Raw genomic sequence first — 22,154 nt, forward strand, 5'->3', positions numbered from 1 at the left:
CGGTCTTGGTAGCAAAAGAGCAAGAGTCAGGGTAAGTTTGTGGCCTGACAATGCAAGAGCTGTAATAACATGTTGCCTCTGCCTCTCGCCTCGAACGGAGATAAGGATAGAATGCTGTCTCTGGCAGGGACCTTGAGATAAGGAGCATCTGGGTGGAACTAAAATAACTGTTAGCCATTGGTGTTTGTAATGGGAAGGAGACTAATTGTTTAATGTTATTATATGGAACTGACAGTATATAAACTGCTTCATAATTGCTTGTATTTGAAGATCTGCATGGGAAGGGGGGGGCTTCCCCCCCCCCATCCGAATCTGTTTTTCCCTTTCTGCAGCTCGTAATAAAACTGCCTCTGGCTACTTGTGGCTTACAAATGCAGAGTGAGGACAACAGAGGGCATATCCTCAGCTGATATATCTCATTTTAGCTCCCTTGCCTTAACTGGCACAACTCAACTAAAGACAAAAGAGCTACACTGATTTACACCTTTGCCTGTATAGTGTTTTAAGCACCAAAATGAGAAGAACACAAACTCTAGGTGGTAGAGATGTAGCCGTGTTAGTCTGGGGTAGCTGAAGCAAAATGCAGGACGATGTAGCACTTTAAAGACTAACAAGATGGTTTATTAGATCTTTCGTGGGCCAGACCCACTTCCTCAGATCAAAAAAAAAACAAAAACAAACAAACAAACAAACTCTAGGTGAAATCCTGGCACCACTGAAGGCAATGGCAAAGCTTCCATTGACTTCCACTGGACCAGGAGTTCCTCTAGAAGTCCTACCCGCACATTAACTTTTAGAAATACAAATATCTGATACTAAAAATTAAGATGTGAGGCTGGGGTTGGGGCTTGAGTTGGCACTGGAGTACACACAGCACTTCTCCTAAGTGTCCAGCTGTAATTCAAACTCAAATTATTGAGCTTAGTGCAGAAATCACTGTGAGAGATATTTTATGGTGTGTGTTAGGCAGGAAGTCAGACTAGAGATTGTAATTGTCCTTGCTGGCCTTACAATTGGTGAAAATGTTGATGATGGAGTTGAGGGGAAAATGCACACAATATCTCACTTTGCATTCAAATCAATATTTCTCCTTGTGCAAATGACATCTAGTATTGTAGCCCCACCAAGGACTATAGAAACCTAGTCATTGGCCCATGGAAGTTGTGCATACGTGGAGAAGACACATCAGTGGAGCCAAGACATCTCATAGGGTACGTCTACATTACAACGTTAATTCGAACTAACTTGGTCTAAGGCAGGCTTTCCTAATGTAGATGTGCTATCTCAGGGTATGTCTACACTACAGCGCTAATTCGAACTAACTTAGTTCGAATTAGTTAATTCGAACTAAGCTAATTCGAACTAACGGATCCAGACTAAAAAAGTAGTTCAAATTAGCGTTTTGCTAATTCGAACTAGCATGTCCACACTGAGTGGACCCTGAACCGGGCTTAAGGATGGCCGGAAGCAGTGCCGGCAGGGCATCAGAGGAGGACTTAGAGCGTGGAGATGCTGTCTCAGGCTAGCCGAGGGCTGTGCTTAAAGGGTCCCGACCCCCACCCCGGACAGACATTTCTCAGTGTGCCCCGCTTGAAAAGCAGTCCTGGCTTGGAGTGCCCGGAGTACCCACACTGGGCACATCACAGCACTCGGCCATCAGACCGGCTGCACTTGCCGCAGGCTGCCATCTGGGGAGAGGGAGCAATTGGGGGCTGCAGGAGAGCTTCCACCCCGAGGAGCCTGCAGAGCCAGCCCAGTCCTCCCCATTGGGGGCTCGTGCCCCGTTCCTCCCTCACCTCCTTCCACTTATCCTTCCCTAGCCCCTTTTCTTGATGTACAAAATAAAGATAACGTGTCTTCCAAAATGGAATCTGTCTTTATTGAACAAAACTGGGGGAGACTGGGAAAAGGAGGTGGGAGAGGGGAAGAGAGAGGCTGGGAGAGGGGAGGGCAACTAAAATGATCAGGGGTTGGGAACAGGTGCCATATGAAGAGAGGCTAAAGAGACTGGGACTTTTCAGCTTAGAAAAGAGGAGACGGAAGGGGGACAGGATAGAGGTCTCTAAAAGCATGAGTTGGGTAGAGAGGGTGCATACAGAAAAGTTCTTCATTAGTTCCCATAAAGAAGGACTAGAGGACACCAAAGGAAAGGAATGGGTAGCAGGCTTCAAACTAGTAACAGAAAGTTGTTCTTCACAAAGCAAAGAGACAACCTGTGGAACTCCTTGCTGCAGGAGGATGTGAAGGCTAGAACTAGAACAGAGTTTAAAGGGACGTGAGATCAAGTCATAGAGGCTGGGTCCATGGAGTGCTATTAGCCATGGGGTAGGAGTGGTGTCCCTGCTCAAGTGGTGTCCCTGCTCAAGGCTGGAGAGGGATGGCACGAGACAAATGGCTTGCTCACTGTCTTCGGTCCATCCCCTCCAGGGTCCCTAGGGTTGGCCACTGTCGGCAGACAGGCTACTGGGCTACATGGACCTTTGGTCTGACCCAGGACGGCCATTGTAAGCTCAGGGCTCAGGGTCGGGGGTCTCAGTGGACCCCCTTGATTCTCTTGCACACCTGCTCCTGGGTGGCCAGGCTGGCAGTTCTCCTGCCCTAGACGGCCACTTTCCTGTGCCTAGTGCGGAGATCGTGGACGAGGTCCACGATGTCCGCACTAGCCCAGGCGGGTGCCCGCCTCTTGCGGTCCCGGGCAAGCTCCCGGGAGCCGCCAGCCTGGTCCCGGGAAGAGGGGGAGGGCTGGGGGGCATTGGGTGGCTGGCTCGATCCATGCCAGGTGCAGGGTCTGCTGGCTGGGTGCTGGCAGGCTTGCACCTGGCACGGGCACCGTAGCCAGCCCGTGCCCCTTTAAGGGGTCCGGGGCCGGGAGGGGGGCAGACGAGTTTCCCTGGTGTTGGCCAGAGTGGCCACCAGGGAAACCTGGGGAGGGCTAGCCTCCCACTAGTTCAAATTAAGGGGTTACACACCCCTTAATTCGAACTAGCTAGTTCGAACTAGGCTTAATCCTCGTGGAATGAGGATTACCTGGTTCGAACTAAGCGCTCCGTTAGTTCGAATTAAATTCGAACTAACGGAGCGCTAGTGTAGCGCCTATGAAAGTTAGTTCGAACTAACATCTGTTAGTTCGAACTAACTTTGTAGTGTAGACATACCCATATGGATTAGAGAGGAAAATTTAGACTGTCTTATATTTTTACTAAAAAAAGCAAACAACCCATGAAGAAGCTAATTTTCCTAAAAATGAAAGATATAAGAAATGAGAATGTCCCTTTTTAAAGTTAATGGTTAATGATATTGATCAGTTTATTAGGAACTGATACAAAGTTCGTTAAGGTCAATGGAAAGAATCCCATTCACTTCAATCAGCTTGGATCAGGCCCTCATCCAATTTGTTCACCACAAAAGGAAGGGGATAGAAAAAGAGAAATGAGGAAGAACAGAACATATGTATTTATTATTAGAAGATTTACCTGGCATTGCTTGGGTCCTTAACTCAATTAATTTTTGGTTTTGGAAAAATAAAATGAAAATATATTTGCTTCATTTAAATCAGGGGTACGGAACCTTTTTTGGGTGGGAGGCCACTGGCCCACAGAAAAATCAGTCAGGGACCATACACAAGTGAGAAGCAAAATAAATAAATAAATAAACATTCTATATCTATCTATATATACTCCCCACATTTCCCTCACACACCAGAAGCTACGGGAGCCCAGCCTAGTAGATTTTGTGTGTTCCAGCCCCACAGTGGGGCAGAGGAGAGGGGGCTAGAGTGCCAACGCGGGCTCACCAAAGCTGGGGAAGGCCCTGAGGTTCCCCACCCCTGATTTAAATAATTGCTCTGGGATGGGGATGGGTATGAGGGGTTCAATATGCAGCAGGCTGCCCCTGAGAGACAAGACTACTCCAGCCCTTTCTCACCATAGCTGCTTGGAGCCAGTTGAGACATGCCTTTCCATGGCTGCTGCAGCTCCAGTGGGCAAAGCTGGGGGAGGGGTGCATGTCCCCCACTTGGGGCAGGATCAGGTTCATCTGCCCATTGCACTCCCCATCCAGAATGAGATATGCAGCAAACTCTGAACTTCTCCCTCACTCCCTGATGAAGGGGAACAGCCACCAATATTCCTGTACACCTGTACATATCGGGGGGACAGAAGGGGTGCTTCAGCCAAAGGGTGCCTGGAAGCTGAGAATCTGGGGCAGTCCCAGATGAAGAGAGGCTGCCCCCAGTCAGCCCCAAACCTTAAGCCTAACTTTTCTGGTAATTCTGTCTCTTTTCTGTATAGTTTTATGAGAAACAATTCCATTCCAGGCACAACCTATTTTCCTGGCACAACCAAAGCCTTACCTTAAGTTATGATAAAAGGAAGCTATATCCTGAATACAGTGGTCCTAGATCTTAACCAAGTAGATTGAATTCTTGAGCAAACAGACAGACAAACAGATAGATAAACTCTCTCAAATATATAGTAGGTTTGTATTAGTTTAACACTTAGGGTGTGTCTAGACTCCATGCCTCCTTCGACGGAGGCATGTAGATTAGCCAGATCGGAAGAGGGAAATGAAGCCGCGATTAAAATAATCGCGGCTTCATTTCAATTTAAATGGCTGCCCCGATCTGCCGATCAGCTATTTGTCGGCAGATCGGGAGAGTCTGGACGCGATGCCCCGACAAAGAAGCCTTTCTTCATCGACACAGGTAAGCCTCGTGAAACCAGGTTTACCTGTGTCGATGAAGAAAGGCTTCTTTGTCGGGGCATCGCGTCCAGACTCCCCCGATCTGCCGACAAACAGCTGATCGGCAGATCGGGGCAGCCATTTAAATTTAAATGAAGCCGCGATTATTTTAATCGCGGCTTCATTTCCCTCTTCCGATCTGGCTAATCTACATGCCTCCGTCGAAGGAGGCATGTAGTCTAGACACACCCTTAGAAGTCTCAGTCATGGATCATTGTGCTAGGCACTATATAAACACAGAACAATAGGACTGTCCCTGCTGCAAAGAGATTGCAATTTAACCATAAGAAATGAGCAACTGGATATAGACAGATGAGGAGTACAAGAGAAACAAGGAGACAATAGTGCCGAAATAAACAAGAGAAATAATTGGGTGGGACAAGTGGATGAATAATATGATGATGGCAACAATCAGGTTAGTGCCACAGGTTTTTTGGTGTGGGGTGGGGGTTGCTTAGGAGGACATCAGCTAAATAGAAAAGAGAAGTGAAAGAGAATGAAGAGGACAAGGCAAGAGAAGAAAGAACAGAAGGGGCAGGTGTAGAGTGAAGCTGAAAACTGGTTTTTACCTTCAGAATCTTTGTCATAGAAGAGGCCATGTGGATGCAGAGAATATGGACGGGAAGCAAAGTTCTTTAAGTGAACAAGAAAGATATCCTCCTCTTGAGCCTTCATGACTGGCCCCAGGAACCCCAGCCAGGATGGCTTGGGGACCTCCTGCGTGTAGGTGGCATCTGTGAACTGTTTGTAAACAGCTTTCTTGTAAATACGTCCTATCCTGTTGGCTCCTCTCTTCACAAACTCACTTGCATGTCTAGAGCATGGAGGGAAAACTAGTTTAAAGACAGAAATACTCTTTTTTTAAAGTTACGCAAAGGTTGATGCTTACTACTCATGCAACAGGACAAGTCACAGAACTACTCAACCTGAATAAAGGCTGAAAAGTCAGGTCCCGCACTATACTGTCGAAAGCATAGGCACCAACTTTCCCTATAGCTGGGAGATGCTCAACTCTTCTCCCCTGCACCGCCAACCTGCCTCATTCCTCCCCTACCCCAAGCCTCTGCTTACCCATCCCTGCTCCTCCTCCTCCCTCCTCCCTCCTTCAGTTTCCTGAATGCTGTGAATCAATTGTTTGCAATACTCCAGAACAGTGCAGAAGTGCTGAGAGGGTGGGGTTGGTCAGCAGGGCCCTCAACAGGCAAGAGGCACAAGGAGAGAGTAGCAAAGGGGGAGCTTAGCTCCTAGTGAGTGCTGAGCACCCGTTATTTTTTCCTTGTCTAGCTTTGCCATCATTGTACCTGAGTGTTAGCAGTGAGCGTTACCCAATGTAGCTTAGTTGAAGTACAGATAATCAATATTCCTTACTTAAGATACAAACATGCTACATGCATCCAAACAGGAAATCATTTTCAGTAAATCATAACCTTTCCATTGGTGGTCTTGCGTAAAGTATATCTTAGTTATGCCATATTCATATTCCACTAATATATCTGTGAAGACTATGGAGGTGTTAAAATGCATTTTGTTCATATAATATATCTTGCCATATGATTTAGGTTGGTCTGTATAACTGATCTGTCTTCATAAGTATTTATTACTCCACCAATTTTTGTGTCACCTGCCAATTTTACAATAATTATATTTTCTTTTAGATCATTGATAAAGATATTGAATGGTCCTGGGCCAATTACAGATCCCAGCAGGTCTCCACTATATCCCTATTCACAGTTATTTTTGTGATCTATCAGTTGATTGACTTTAATGTAATACAGGCTGCATAGATTTTGTCTAGCGCAAATACAATGAATAGTGTATAGTGTAGAATGTCATGTTGTACTAAGTCAAATGTAGGATCTAAAACAGGGGTGGGCAATAATTTTTTACTGGTGGCCACTTCAGAAATTTTTTAAGTGGCTCTGGGCCGCACCAGAAGGGGCGGAGCCTCAGACAGAAGGTGTGGGACCAGGATACTTTCCTGCTTCCCCTGGCAGTGGGAGGAGACTTCGCGCGCTCCTCTTTCTGCCCCTAGGCCAATCAGGGTTTGGGGGAAGGGGAGCACATGAAGTCTCCTCCTGCCCGGCCAGGTGTGTGTGGTGCTTCTAAGCTCCACATGCTCCTTGCAGGGTGGGGGCAGGACGGAGGAAATTTTGTGCGCATCCCCTCTCCCTCAGGCACTGATTGGCCTGGGGGCAACGGCCCTGTGGGGCTGGAATGGCCTCCCACCTCAGTTTAGTCAGTTAGCTGGTTAAAATTAACATTTAAGCAGTTAACTAATTAAATGGGATTTTACATCCCTAATAGGAACCAACTGTTAATTCACAATGAAACAACTGAACCAATGTGTTAAACAGGCTTTTGCAATGGGGAAAAAAATCTGTGGATGTCAATAACTAAAAATTGGAAGCAGGCCTCCTCAGAAGTCCAGAGAGGTCCCTAGCCATAGTAAAAATAAAGAATGATAACACATGAAAACAAAATAAGGCACCAAGACAAGAGTGAGACATAATTTGAATATTTGTATTTAACAAATACTTTTCTAGGCCAAAAAATAACAAGTGTCTAAATTTGAGGCCTCAAGCCAAATAATCCTCCTTCCTCCACGCCCTCCCTGACTGGAAGTGAAATCCTACTAAAGAAAATAGAAATGAGCATACATTCTTGCAAATTTTACACTGCAAACGTATATTGAGGCAGGCCAAAAGGAAACTGAAATACAACTAAGAAAAGTTTCAAAAACTAACAGCATTTTTTTTTCAAGTACATCAGAGAAGGAGGCCTGCCAAACAATCGGGGGGGCCACTGGACAATCAAGGCACCAATGGAACACTGAAGAAAGACAAGGCTATCACAGAGGAACTAAATGAATTTTTTGCATCAGGTTTCACTGCCGAGAATGTGAGGGGGATTCCCACATCCGAGCCATTCCTTTCAGATGACAAATCGGAGGAACAGTCTCAGATTGAAGTGTCAATAGAGGATGTTTTGGAACAAATTAAGCATTATTAAGTCACCAGGAGCAAATGCTACATACCAAAAGTTCTGAAGGAACTCAGATATGAAACTGCAGAGCTACTAACTGTGGTTCGACATGCATCTGATGAAGTGGGTCTTTGCCCACGAAAGCTTATGCTCTAATACGTCTGTTAGTTTATAAGGTGCCACAGGACTCTTCATCACTTTTGCAGATCTGGACTAACATAGCTACCCCTCTGATACTTAACTGTGGTATGTAAACTGTCACTTAAATCAGCTTCTGCAATGGCTGGAGGACAGCTAATGTAATGTCCATTTTTCTAAAAGGAGATCCTGGCAATTACGGGACAGTAAGCCTAACTTCAGTACCAAGCAAACAGGGTGAAATTGTAGTAAAGAACAGAATTATCAGATCCACAGGTGAACATAACTTGTTGGGGAAGAGTTACATGGCTTGTGTAAAAAAATAATTAGATAAGTTCACGGAGGCTCGGTCCTTCAATAGCTATTAGCGAAGAAGGTCAGGAATGGAACTCCATGCTTTTGAGCATCCCTTAGCCTCTGACTGCCAGATGCTGGGACTGGGTGGCATAGATCACTTGATAATTGCCCTGTTCTTTGAAGTACCTGACATTGGCCAGTGTCAGAAGACAAGATACTGGGCTAGATGGACCTTGGATCTAGTACAATAAGGTAATTATTATATTCTTAGGGCTGTGCTGGATGAGCAAGCCAATGCAGGATTGTTCCCTATATCCTAGTGGTATATTCCCTACATCCTAGCAACATGTTATTGAAAAGTCTTGAGCAATACAAGAAAAGTATTTTTTAAAATGACTATGTTGAAGCCATGTGTAATTTTACAGATAATTACCATAGAAACACCAAAGATACAATATTAACAAGTGAAAATGAGGACTTCTCAGTTTTTGTTTTACCATGGATAGGATGGTTGAGGAGTGAAAAAATGGCATAACAGTCTATTACCGCTATTTCTGAAAAAAGAGAAATGACTAACAAATGAAGCTGTTCAATTTGTGAAGAATACGTTAAAATTGATCCACAAATTCCCAGAAATCTCTTCATTTTGCAGAATTTTGTAAAACAGTTTGACTGCAAAACTAAACTACACACATCATTTCAAAGGCAAATTCTCTGAAATGTGGAGTCTTTTTCATTTAGAAAATGGCTGACATTTCAGTAAGAAAAAAGTAATAATGCTAAGGCGATAGAACTGAAAATGGCCCAGTGTTCCTGTGAGCATTTTGGGAAAACAGGACGGCTGCATCTAGACTGGAATGATTTTGCGGAAATACTTTTAACGGAAAAGTTTTTCCGTTAAAAGTATTTCTGCAAAAGCGCGTCTAGATTGGCATGGATGCTTTTGCGCAAAAAGTGCTTTTGCACAAAAGCATCCGTGGCCAGTCTAGATGCGATTTTGCGCAAGAAAGCCCTGATCGCCATTTTAGCCATTGGGGCTTTTTTGCGCAAAACAGTTCTTCCCTGTCTACACTGGCCCTCTTGCACAAGTATTCTTGTGCAAGAGGGCTTTTTCCCGAGCAGGAGCGTGAAAGTATTTGCGCAAGAAGCACTGATTTTGTACATTACAAAGTCAGTGCTCTTGCGCAAATTCAAGCATCCAGTGTAGACAGCTGGCAAGTTTTTTGCGCAAAAATCTTGCCAGTCTAGACGCACCCGAACAGTTTTGATTTAGCAACAAAACGTTCAGGTATTGAGTACCTAGAACTGTATTGCAACCATTTCACCCCACTCAGCTAATTGGCATCAAAACTTAAGGAACACAAGGTTGTTTTCTACTACTTTCACAAGAACAGCCAATTGAAATTCCAACCTCCTTTAGAAGCCTACTCCAGAACTTAACTACTTGTATAGCTAGAAAGTTTTTTCCTAATATCTAGGAAGGTGTTCCTGTAGCACCTTAGGGTATGTCTAAACTACATGGCTCCGTCGATGGAGCCATGTAGATTAGTTTACTCGGCAAAGGGAAATAAAGCGGCGATTTAAAATAATTGCCGCTTCATTTAAATCAAAATGGCCACTAAGCTGTGCCAATCAGCTGCTTGCCGGCACAGCGCAGCAGTCTAGACAGGGATCTGCCAACCCCAGAACCCTTCGTCAGCAGATCCTGTAAGCCCTAGACGAAGGGTTCTGGGGTTAGCAGATCCCCGTCTAGACTGCCACGCTGTGCTGACAATCAGCTGATCGACACAGCGCAGTGACCATTTTGATTTAAATGAAGCAGCAATTATTTTAAATCGACGCTTCATTTCCCTTTGCCGAGTAAACTAATCTACATGGCTTCATCGATGGAGCCATGTAGTTTAGACGAACCCTAAGGTGCTACAGGACTACTTGTTGTTTCTAAAGTTACAGAATAACATGGCTACCCCTCTGAGACTCATAGTTCAGGTTTTCTACACCGCTAATAATTTTAAATATTTTTTCATCACGTTACTGACTTATATTCACAATAAACCCCCCCCACTCCCACCAATCCTTTTCAGCAGCAGTGCTACTTCTAGGGTTGCCAGGTGTCTGGTTTTCAACTGGAACACCTGGTTGATAAGGGACCCTAGTGGCTGCTGAATGGTCCATTAAAAGTTCAGTTGTGGGAGAGCTGGCAGGCTCCTTACCTGGCTTTGCGGGGCTCTCTGGAAGTGGCAATATGTTCCTCAGCTACTAGGCCAAAGGTGGAGAGCTTGCCTAGACCCTTCCCCTGAGGCTCAGGGCTACCCCTTCCCCACTGGTACTTCAGGTCCCTGCCATTCCCCTGTGGGCTGAAGCACACAAAATCTACTAGCCTGAGTCCCCTAGACCAGTGTTTCTTAAACTGTTATGTTTTTTTTTTTTTTGCTCAATAACCCCCCGATCCTTTTTTGTGGTCAAAAACTTTTTCCTGCCCCCCCCTTTTTTTGCTCAACAAAAAATCTTTGGTGTTCCTCATTAAAAAAAATATTGTTTGATGTTCCTCGGTCTTAAAAAGTTTAAGACACACTGCCCTTGATTATGGTGTTTGAGGGGAATGTGAGAGTGCTTCTCAGTCAGGAGCCATGTCCAGTGAAGGTTTGGGGTATTTTTTTTTTTTTTTTTTTTTTGCTTCTCACTTGTGTGTTGCCCCAAAAAAGGGACAGCCACCAGGGCTCTGTGCATTGCCCCCACCACACCCTGAGAGCCAACTCTGCAGTTCCTATTGACTGGGAACCAAACTCTCTCCCACACCCCATCTCACCCCTGAGCCCCCTCCCACACCCAAACTGTCCCCTGGAGCCTGCACCCTGAACCCTCTCCTGTGCCCCAACCTCCTGCACAAGCTTAGAATCCGCTCCCATGCCTTGAACCCCTCAGTCCCAGCCTGGAGCCCCCTCTTACATCAAAAACCCCTCAGCCCAACCCTAGAGCAGGCACTCCTTCCACACCCTAAACCCCTCATTTCTGGCCTCACCCCAGAATCTGCACCCCCATCCCAAACCTGTTCACCTCCCAACTCCAACTCCCTGCCTAAATCTGAAACCCTCTCCCACACTCCAAACCCTTTGGCCCCAACCCCCCAGCCTGGAGCCCTCCTCCTACACCATAAACTCATGCTGAGCCCCACCCCAGAGCCTGCAGCCCCAGTCAATGCCCTCACCCTCTTCTGCATCCCAACCTCCTGCCCTGCCCTGGTGAAAATAAGTAAATGAATGGAGGGGTGAGGGTCAGCAAGCAACAGAGGGAGGGTGGATGGAATGAATGGGAGCAGGCCATGGGGAAGGGGCTGGAAGTGGCGCTGGGACAAAGATGTTTGGTTTTGTGCAATTAGAATATTGGCAATCCTAACTGCCACCTAACTAGTTATTCCACGTTTTGTTGTTGTGCATCTTTCCCCCTTTAGTGCAATTCTTTGCACTTGTCCGTATCGATTTTAAACCAATTTTGCAATGTGTCCAGGGTCATTTTGAATTTCATGGCAAAGCCCAGTATTTTCACTAGTTTACAAAAGCTTCTCAGCAGTTTTCATTGTAGAGCACCTATGCTGAGGTAGCAGTCCTGTGACCTCGTGTGATTCCCCACATGAATCCTTGAAAATCAAAGTTTCAATTAAAAAAAAACTTTTCACACTTTTTGAGATCTATCAAGACCCAAAGTTCACCCTGCAATAAATGTCACAAGTATCCAGTTCCTGCTTGTATCAGTAATAAGAGAGAATAAAGCATTTTAGACAACAGCAGAGGCCTAATCCAACTCCCACTCTCCACAGGCTTGAATAGAAGTCATACCCAGCCTTAAATGCATACTGCAGTCACACTATCCAAACTGTTTGTTTTAATTAAAGTCCAGTGACGGCACAAACTTAAGACATTTTAAGACAATACTGGTGACACACGGATTTTTCTCTTGATCTGATTTACCAGAAACCAGAAGGACTTACTCATCTTCTGTGAGGCTTTGTCCTGTAATCAAATTCTTTCCAGTTGGTGCATAGTCCCAGTTCTCCTCCACAATCCCAACATAATAGGTTCTGGTAGCTGCTTCTACTAACACAAGCAGCCAAAGGAATGTAAGTGCCTGCATGCAGCCACCATATATCAGAGAAGGCATTTGTAGGTGTAAATGCAACACAGCACCGGTGCAGCAGAGATGGCTCACTCTTACTGCCCCTTAGCTCTCAACAACTTATAAATAAGGAATGGACAAAGCAAAGCTCCTCCTATTCAGCAGTTCGGGGCTGGGATAGACAAGAAAGCTTGTGCAAGCAAAGCAGGCTCAGCGAGGGGGTTGCTATGGCGACAGGACTTTTGCCAGCCCTTCAATGAATGTGTAACTGGCTTATTTATGTTTGCCTTTCAGGCTACAACAAATCAGTGTTTTGGGGAGTTTGGATGTTTGTTAGCCCTTCTTCCTCTTTTACCAGAAAGTGTGGTTTGCAATGTTAGGCCAGGAGTTTTTGGTTCTCATCATAACCACATATTTTTTGTAAAAAAAGTTTTCATCGTTTATTTAGACCTTTCAAGCTAGACCCTTAGACTTTGCTTAGTAGCTTTTAGTCACTAGAAACTACAGTGACCATATAGCAAGTATGAAAAAACAGGACAGGGGGCAACAGATTAATAGGTGCCTATATAAGACAAAACCCCAAACATCAGGACTGTCCCTATCAAATCGGAACAGCTAGTTACCCTACTAGCCACTTTTCAGTTTGGAGAACAATCCTGCACTGGCAGAGAGACTAACAGGATGCATGAATAGACATGATGTATTTCTAATTTCTAGTATTTTCTGACACCGTGTAAGACCTAGATTTTTTGAAAATGACTAATGATTTGGTGTGTTATGTTACTTGGGTGTCCTACTTGAGGGACTTTCAATGGGCTGCATTTATATAAGGTGTGTGCACAGCACTTTCTAAAAATCAGATCCCTTTAAATAATTTCAAGTTGGACACATTAAGAATGGAGGCATCCCAATATTATTAGTCCCTTTTGAAAATACAGGCCTAATTTTCTATACAAAGTGAATAAACAAAATTATATATGCAAAGTATATTTGTAATTCAACACCAGCTATGTTAAAAAAAACATTTTTAAGATTGCAAAGTCAAGCACTCAAGTTAGGAAATGTCAGATTTAGGGATTGTTATTCAACTTTCATTCAGCCCCTTTTGCATATTCTTTGTAACACAGTGTTTAATTAATCTCCTATTTTCAATAAATCTTTGTGTCATTCAAGTGTGCAGGCTGGATGATGCTCACTCATTTGATGCACCGCTGTATAATATTTTGTTTTTCCCCATTATTCAGTGTGTGGTTCCATGCCTTATTTAGTGCACACAGTTCACACTCTGCCCTGAGGACAGAATTATTCATTTCCTTCTGGGTTTTTTTGTAGTGCTCAACACCAGATATCTAAGAGCTTTATTAACATTTATGAATTTATTTTTACAACATCCGAGTGAGATGAGGGCAGTCGTATTATCCCCATTTTACAGATGGAGAACTGACACACAGAGTAAAGTCAAAAGTATCAACTAATTTTGGGTGTCCCATCTGAGATTTCCAGGACCTGATTTTTCAGAGGAGTTATATAGTCCAAAGTACAGCTATCATTGACATCAGTTGCATGAGTACTCAGGACTTCTACAAATCAGACCCCAGGGGTTCAAGTTGGACAGTCAGAAATAAAGGGACACATAGCAAGTGACCACGTGACAAGTTTAATTTAAGTGACTTGCCTGCTTTACATCTAGAACTCTGGGACAGAGACAGGAATAGAATCGGACTCTCTAGGTCAGCATTCAACTGCCTTACCTATGAAACAATCCGTTTTCCTAGCAATCACCTTTCTCATTTGCTACACACCTTTTGACTGATGCAACAAAATGAAGCATGGGTCCTATAGTCAACAGCATCCACTGCACAACCCTGAGTCATACCTCCAAGCAAATTTATTTTGACATGATCATGTCAAAAATATAGTACAGGAAGGCAACATGCATATCGTTGCCAATGTTGTATTTAAAAAATGAGACTAGTTTCTTAAACCTCTGCTTTTAGGGTTACCAGGTGGGTTCAAAAAAATACTGGACACACTTGATCTCATATGGGGGCAGGGACCGGCCAGGAGGGGAGCGGGACTGGCCGGGATGGGGGCGGGGAACCGTCCGGAAGGAAGCAGCGAGGGTTGGGGGCAGCGAGGGTGGCCAGGGGGATCGGGAGGAAGGGGGCAGGAAGCAGGGCTGGTCAGGGGCAGCGGGGCTGGCCAGAGAAGATGGGGACGGGAACCAGCTAGCGGGAAACAGGGCTGGCTGGGAGGGAGTCAGGGGGAGCAGGGCTGGCAGGGGAGGGGGAGCGAGGGGGGAGAGAATCGGCTGGCGGGGAACAGGACTGACCCAGGCGCATGTAGATCCCGGGGCGCTGCCCATCCTGCGCATGGTCCCAGCGAAGCACGAGCGAGTTCAGCCCTGGGGATTCCCTCCCGCCCGGCCCCGCGCCTGGCCCCGCCCCCGCCCCTGCCCATGCCCCCTCTCGTGTAGCCGTGTACTGCCTGGCTGGTAGACACACTCATGAAGCATGAGTGTGTCTACCAGCCAGGCAGTTCACAACTAGGTACTGATACTCCTAATAATAATAAACTTACCTAATTAGAAAATACCGGACATTTTATATGTCCGGTATTTTCTCAATTTGTTTCCCAGACAGAACCCTCAAATAGCAGACTGTCCAGTTCAAAACCAGACACCTGGCAACCCTCCACTTCAACCCTCCTCTAGATATGATAATAATATGAAATAATAATGCAATAGCAATAATAATAATAATAATAATCAGTACTCCTTTATTCAATAGGGGTAGTTCTTGCTGCTTTTTTCAGCATTCAGCAACTTCCACTTTTGTTGTACAAATGAAGACTCAAAGACTATCCCATGTAATAAAGGACTGTTGGCAACCTTAGGGCTCCACTGGAAAGATGCAGCAGTTAGTACTGGCCGCTTGCTGTTGAAATACTGGATAAAAGGCGTCCTTTGCTGATTTAGTACAGGACAGGCAATGTTCTATTTAATTAAGGAATGCCCTTTGTAATGTGAGACTCTTTACAACCCTGTAATTAAAGACTATACCCCAAAGAAACTAAACTGAGGTTGCACGAGCAGCTTGAATTCTGACATTTCCTTATTTCTTCATGCTTTGACTTCACAGCCTTAATAGTGTTCTTTTAATGTGGTTTTTGTGCATGTATATCATTTCCTAGGTTTTCAAAAAAGCAACCTGAAAAACCAGAAATTACCTTATGTGGCTTCATATTGACACCAAAATGATTCATCAACAAGGTTGGAACATTTCAGATTCACTACTTTAGGTAATGAAGTAACTGAAAGCAGTAGACGGCTGTCATCCTCCATGGGACCAGGACCCATGAACACTGAACCATGTATTTTGACAGTGGGTTTCACAGAAAGTTGCTGACAACAGAGAAGAATGGTAAGATTTAGGAATCTGAAATTCCATTCCATGCTTGAAGGGGTGGGGAGAAGCGTTCTCCGGGGTCACAGACTCAAATTCTCCCCAAATGTGACTTCTGCCCCATTCTCTCCAACCTGTCCCTATCCCAGTCCTGTCTGTTCCCACACCCACAGTCTCATTCTCTTCACCTAGCCAGTCCCACTTTCCAATCTTCTGCGTTCATCCCAGTCCCAGTTCACTTGCCCAACCAATCCCATTTCTCCCCCTGCTCACTAGCTCCTCATCAGAATTGTGTCTCCCCCATCCAATCACCTTTCCAGAAAAAATCATACTGAGGCAGACATGCAGCCTGGAGAACTTCAATCCAAACAGTTAAAAAAAATAGGCAAAGTTATAAGCAAGTGAAAACGGGGTATTACAATGGGAAGTTCTGGGAAACCTTAATAAATGGTGCTACCAGCCTCACTTACAATATTTTGTCCCCAGTTCTTCCCTGACTTATAACAGCAATGACAAGGCAAAACTCAGATCTTTAGAGTCTGCTTAATGCTTTGTCTGAAGAAGTGGGATGAGCCTGTGAAAGTTAGTGATACTATTTATATATGTTTGTTAGTCTCTAGCGTGCTGCAATACCACTGTTGTTTTTTTTAAGTTTGGGGGGTTTTTTGCTTTGTATGTATGATACTTATGTGAACCTTCAGTTAACATAGGTTCCATGTCCACTAAATTACAGCTGCTTATCTTTGCACATACTTAGTGACCAATAGTCCCAGATTTACCTGCAACCCTAGTGCATAATATGGTCTGTCTTCAATAGTTCTCAAACTTATTAAGATCATGCCCCCTTTTTTGTGTCTGTAGTAGATTATGCCTCCGCCCCATCACACAAGTACATGCACTGATTTAAAAAAAATCAACATGCAATTCTCACTGAATATTTAAAAGAGTAAGGAATGGATCTAAACATGATCATTCAAGTATATAGTAATTTAAATAGTTAGAAATTACTTACTGGCATCACACTGTTACTAGTGTGATGGATGTGCCTGCTTTTTGGAGCAGAGTAATTCCATGAATTACATGAATGAAGTAACGATCCACTGTAACAAGAGCAAAAGTAAAACTGTGACTGTGATCAATGCTTACAATTAAATGCACACACTGCATAGTAGCAAATGGATTAACGTTCAGCTAGCAATGATGTTACATAATGGATAATGATATGCAAGCTTAGCCGAAATCCATCAAAATGTACAGTGTCATCTGAGGACCTATCTAAAGGAATCATATTTGCTAGTTATTCACTGCTGCAGGTAAAATGTTTCTCTCCTCTCTCCCTCCCCCGCCCCCAATACACAAGATATTCTTCTAAGGAAGCCCACTCCCCCCCGTCTGAGAATGTCTGATCTAGATAAATAGGGAGCCCCCATCACATTAATGGAGTTAGCCTCACAACAGAACTTGCATTTTCCCATTTTAGGGATAAGGAAACTGAGTCACAGAGAGATTATTAATCATTAAGTGACACAAGAAAATCTAAGTCAGAGCCAGGAATTGAACACACACCTCTTGAATCCCAGTATCCAACTCATCAATCCAATTTGCTCCAGTAGAATTTATAAGTGACCAACTTGCTGAATGACTGAAAGACAGCTGTGTGGAAGTCTCTAGAGCTATAAAGTGGGATTTTCAAAAACATTTGGGGCTAGATTTTTAAATGTATTTATGCAGCTAAATATGAAGATAGGCACTTATTCGGACTTTCAAAAGTGCCCAGGCACTTAACTACTATTGATTTCAATCTGCTAGATGCTTATTTGTATCTTCAATCACCTAAAGACCTTTCAAAATCTGTCCTTAGAAGCACAAGCCCTATTGACTTTGAATGTGGATTTGTGTGCCTGAATCACTTAGGCTCTTTAGGAACTCTCACTCTTAGGCTATGTCTACATTGGCGCGATCTTGCGCCAGAGCTATGCAAATGAGGCTAAGCGTGGAATATCACCGAGCCTCATTTGCATAGCTAATAAGCCGTCATTTTGCGAAAGAGGCTCTTGCACAAGAAGGAGCTGTCTACACTGAAAATAATCAGCGTAACAGCATTGCGCAAGAGGGATTTTCTTGCGCAAGAAGGGGCAGTGTAGACAGCTCCTTCTGGCGCAAGAGCCTCTTCCGCAAAATGGCGGTTCATTAGCTATGCAAATGAGGCTTGGCGATATTTCACGCTTAGCCTCATTTGCATAGCTCTGGTGCAAGATCGCGCCAGTGTAGACATAGCCTTACTGTTTTGCCTGTTTCATCTAAGTCCGTTGTAGGTAACAATCCTGCACTGGCAAAGGGGGATGAGATGGCCTAAAAGGCCTTTTCCATTTTTAATGTCTGTCCTTCTCCAGATCATCAGTGGAGCAACTGAAAAAACAAGCTAACCACACCCTAACCCAATTTCATACCTCTTGAGCAAGGCTGGCCTCATGTAGCACAGAAACAATACAGAATGCCTTTACTGAAGTGGCTTTATGGGTTTCTTTATGTTAAATATTCCTATTTACAAGCCATAAATATCTGTCTTAAACATAATCTCTAAAGCCCAAGAAGCACAGCTAAGTCCCAGGAGAGTGAAAGGTATAAGGGTGCTGCTGATAAGAGAAAGACAAAGAAGGCAGGGGTGAGGTAGACTTGGAAGGATGTGTGAGTCTTCTCTTATCAAGCTCAGCCAATGCCCCCCCTCAACCGCTTTTAATTCAGTGCTGCTGAAGTGATTAGCTATCAGCAGTGCTGTCCCTGATGCAAATGAAGCTCACTCCCACAATCAATTAACTGATAGATTCTCCATATTTCTGTTGTTTGTTAATGATAACATCCAGGAGAGATCTGAGGAGCAAGCACAAGTCGCATTCCTATGTCTTGCTTCATTGTCACCTCCTCTACTTCAAAGACTTTCTGTCTGGCTTCTTAGCATATCCCTTCATTCTACCCCAGCACAGTTTAAATGCTGGTGTTAATAATCACCTTTCTCTTCCACTGCTTAAACCTCACCACTCAGCTTCAAACACTCCCAAATTATATTACTGTCCTAGAAGACTTCGGTTGCCTGGAGCTAGGGATGGGGCTTCCGGAATGGGGAGGGGTGTAGGCTGCACTGCCCAACCACCAGCTTCTTTCTTCCTTACATAGATTTGGTGGGGGAGAAGGGCACACAAGACCATTTCTCCCTGGGGCCCACCTTGGGCAAGGGAGACTGTTAAGGCTCCCCACCGGCTTTACATGGGGCTGGCCGGGTAGGGAGGGGGCTGTGCAAGCCTCCAGCTGGCTTCTCCCCAGGGCCAGCCCAGGATGGTGGGGGCCACGCAGCTCAGTCAGAAGCCACTCCCTGGGGGTAGCCTGGAGCAATGGGATGGTGGCCTGTGGGTGACCCTTGGGGTGGCCCAGGGCAGGGGAATCACCCTGCAGCTGGCGGCTGCTCCCTGGCTGGCAGCAGGCTGGGGTGGCAAGGGCCATGCTGCTGGCCTGTGACTGCTCTCCAGGGCTGGGGCACTTGCTGTGGTTATTTGCAAGTACAACCATCCCTGCTCTCACACCCCTCCCTTTCCATTTGATAGGAAGGAAACAATCGCATTCCATGCAAATCCCATTGTCCTGGCCCAACCAAACCCTGTCCTTGCTTTAAGTTATGATAACAGATATGGATTTAGCTGCCTAATTTTAGGCAATCAAGTTTAAAAACCTTAGACTTAGGGTACATCTACGTTGCATGCTTATTTCAAAATAAGTATTCTGGAAGATATACTCCAAAATAGCTTATTTCGAAATAGCACATCTACACTACAGAGCAGCCTCAAAATTAGTCTGAGGCAGACTCCCCTAATGTAGACATGCAACCTTGATTTAGAGCCCCAGCAGGGACTGGGGAGTAATTACTTTGAATGGCCTGGAGAGGAGCTATTTCAAAATAGCAGCAGTAGAGCATCCATACTACTGCTATTCTGAAATAGCTATTTCGGAATAGGCATTATTCCTCATGGAATGAGGTATACGGAAGTCGGAATAAGCCATCCGTTATTTCAAATTTATTTTGAAATAATGGAATAGCTTTGTAGATGCTCACATTGTTAATTTGGAATAACAGCCATTATTCTGAAATAACACTACTGTGCAGACGCACCCTTTGTTTCTCTCTGGACTTCAGCTTATTTATCTGTAAAATGAGGGATAATTGTATTGTGAAATTAATATAATTGTTTGACAAGCACTGAGATTTACATGTGAAAAAAGCACAAATGGGCAAAATGATTATTAATTAGTTATATCTTGCAGTTAGACATGAAAGCATATAGGATAATGATGATTATTTGTTTCTAATAATAGAAGACTGACATTAATAATGGTAGACTGATACTGTGCTAGGAGCTGAACAAAAATATAAGGCGGATCAGTGCCTGCCTCCCAAAGCTTCTAATTACAAAACAAACTATACAAAGGGTAGGGAAAAGGGGTACAACAGAGAAGCAGTCAAGGTAGTGACTGGCCACAGTCTGATGATGCAAAGCTTTCTAATAGACTTGTTTCTCATTTAGCTAGAAAGGTCTGCCTTAACAAAAATTATGAGTCAGGAGCCCAACCATTCATGAGATTAAAAAAAAAACCCTAAAACCAAAAACGAAAATCAAAAAAACTCCTTAAAAACCAACAAATAGTCAATAGGGCACAACCTCAAAAGCTCATGACACCATCTACATGTTTTGTTAGTCTTTAAGGTGCTACCAGACTATTTGTTGTTTTTTAAGTTTTTCCTGTGACAGACTAACTTGGCTACACCTCTGAAGCAAAAAACAAAACAAAACAAAAGAAAACAAAAAAACTAATACATTTTGAGTTGTTCTTTTTTGCCTTCTGGTTTGAATCTTTAGGATTCGTGTTTTTGAGCTTTTCGTCACAATGGGAAGGCCTAAAATGTTGCTTTATGTTTTCATATAAAAGCTGAGAATCTCATGTGACTCCAGGAGCTCAAGCTTTATAAGATGTATAGGATAACTGTGATGAAATTGCAAGAGTTGGCAATGCTACACATACATATGCAAATATGAACAAGACCAAGAGCAGGTTTTAGGTTAGTGTATAACACTACATTATCTTTCAGTGTAATCTTCTCATTTACATGGTGATAATATAATTCTTCTGCAGGAGGTGTTAACTAGTCTTGAGTTACATAGAGGGCTAGTTTAGGACCATTTCCACAAAAGACCTGCTCAGGGGGCCTTTGCCATTTGGCTAGATTCTATTATAAAGCCTTCAGGAAGGTGTTATCAGCAGGACAGTGAAGAACCTAATTCCTTTCCCTTGGCTTTCTGGATTTAGGGCATGAAAAGCTCAGTTTACAAGATGAATGAATTATCCAGCACATACAACCTTTACCCTAAGGTAGCGTCCTTTACTCTTTAAATGCAATACAGGCTCCCTCTCATGGCCAGAGATGAAGAGTGTTCTTATTGTGGGTAAGTGTCTGAGTACAGTAAGGTCTGTGTGAAATTCAGTGATGTCTGGTACAGACAAGGGAGCCAACAGACTCACTGGGCCCCTGGGCAAGGTTGGGGAGGGGGGCTGCTCCATGCTCCTGGAATGTGCAGGGCCTTGGGCGTAAGGGTCAGGGCAGGGGGCCAAAGCTGGCCCACAACATTTTGGCACCTGAAGCTGGGAGCTCAAATGATCCCCCATGCCTCCTCGCTTCTGCCAAAACTTTGAAAGGTCTCAATTCTCTGGGTCCTAGTGGCGCCCCTCCCACAGTCTGGCACCTGAGGCGGCCACCTCAGTTCGCCTCATAGTAAGGCCAGCCCTGCTGGGGGGCAACCAGCAGCAGCAGCTGGGAACCCCGGGTCCTTTTGAATCACAGGGCCCTGAGGCAACTGCCCACTTTGCCCCTCCCCCATTGACAGGCCTGGGTTCAGAGGACAAAGGATAAGGTTTAAAGGATGGTCCAGTTATCGAGTTCACCTTTCACCTAGCTCCTTTTTGTTTTTGTCTCCATCTCAACATTATCAGCTGAAGTCTGGCTCCATTCTTTCTGTGGGTCTTGCCTCAACTGTAAGTTGCATTTTCATTCTCCTGGGTACTTAACAGCCTATGGTCTCTGATTTTGTGTAATTCAATTCAGTTTTCAGGAGCCCAGCCTAAGACATTTTCCAAAATCGACAGCCATTTTTGAAAATTTAGCATTATCACTAAGAAACATGATTTAATAAAAAAGGCAGCATTGCCCAATGAACACCAGAACAGATGTATGATCACATCTTTATGGAACTTGAAATGCTATATCATTTTTAAATTTTTTTAAAGCTTGCAAGGTGCTTTACATCTTAATTAGACCTCAGTCATAACACTTGAGAGGTAGGCATGTGCTGTATTATCCCCATTTTACAGGTGGCTAAAGAGAGATAGAGGGGCCAAACATTTTCAAATGCAGCCTATAAGTCATCGATGGGCAAC

The 22,154-nt window shown here is 44.3% G+C and overlaps 1 protein-coding gene across 4 annotated transcripts in view; it reads right to left on the reverse strand.

The window, feature by feature from the left end:
• The window catches only part of HEPHL1 (hephaestin like 1), a 63,481-nt gene extending 51,074 nt beyond the window's left edge, over positions 1-12,407 (reverse strand). For 2 of the 4 annotated variants that reach the window (XM_075919361.2, XM_075919360.2), the window contains exons 1-2: positions 12,146-12,406; positions 5,310-5,554 (exon numbers count right to left, since the gene is read on the reverse strand). In XM_075919361.2, the coding sequence (XP_075775476.2) occupies positions 5,310-5,554; positions 12,146-12,315 (415 nt within the window). In that variant the 5' untranslated portion in view covers positions 12,316-12,406. Of the gene's footprint in view, positions 1-5,309; positions 5,555-12,145 lie in introns of all 4 variants that reach the window. The other 2 variants (XR_012900753.2, XM_075919362.2) reach the window with 2 other exon arrangements.
• Between the last annotated feature and the right edge of the window lie 9,747 nt (positions 12,408-22,154).

Source organism: Pelodiscus sinensis, chromosome 1 (assembly GCF_052426305.1).
Source record: "Pelodiscus sinensis isolate ZL-2025 chromosome 1, ASM5242630v1, whole genome shotgun sequence".
Lineage (NCBI taxonomy): Eukaryota > Metazoa > Chordata > Testudines > Trionychidae > Pelodiscus > Pelodiscus sinensis.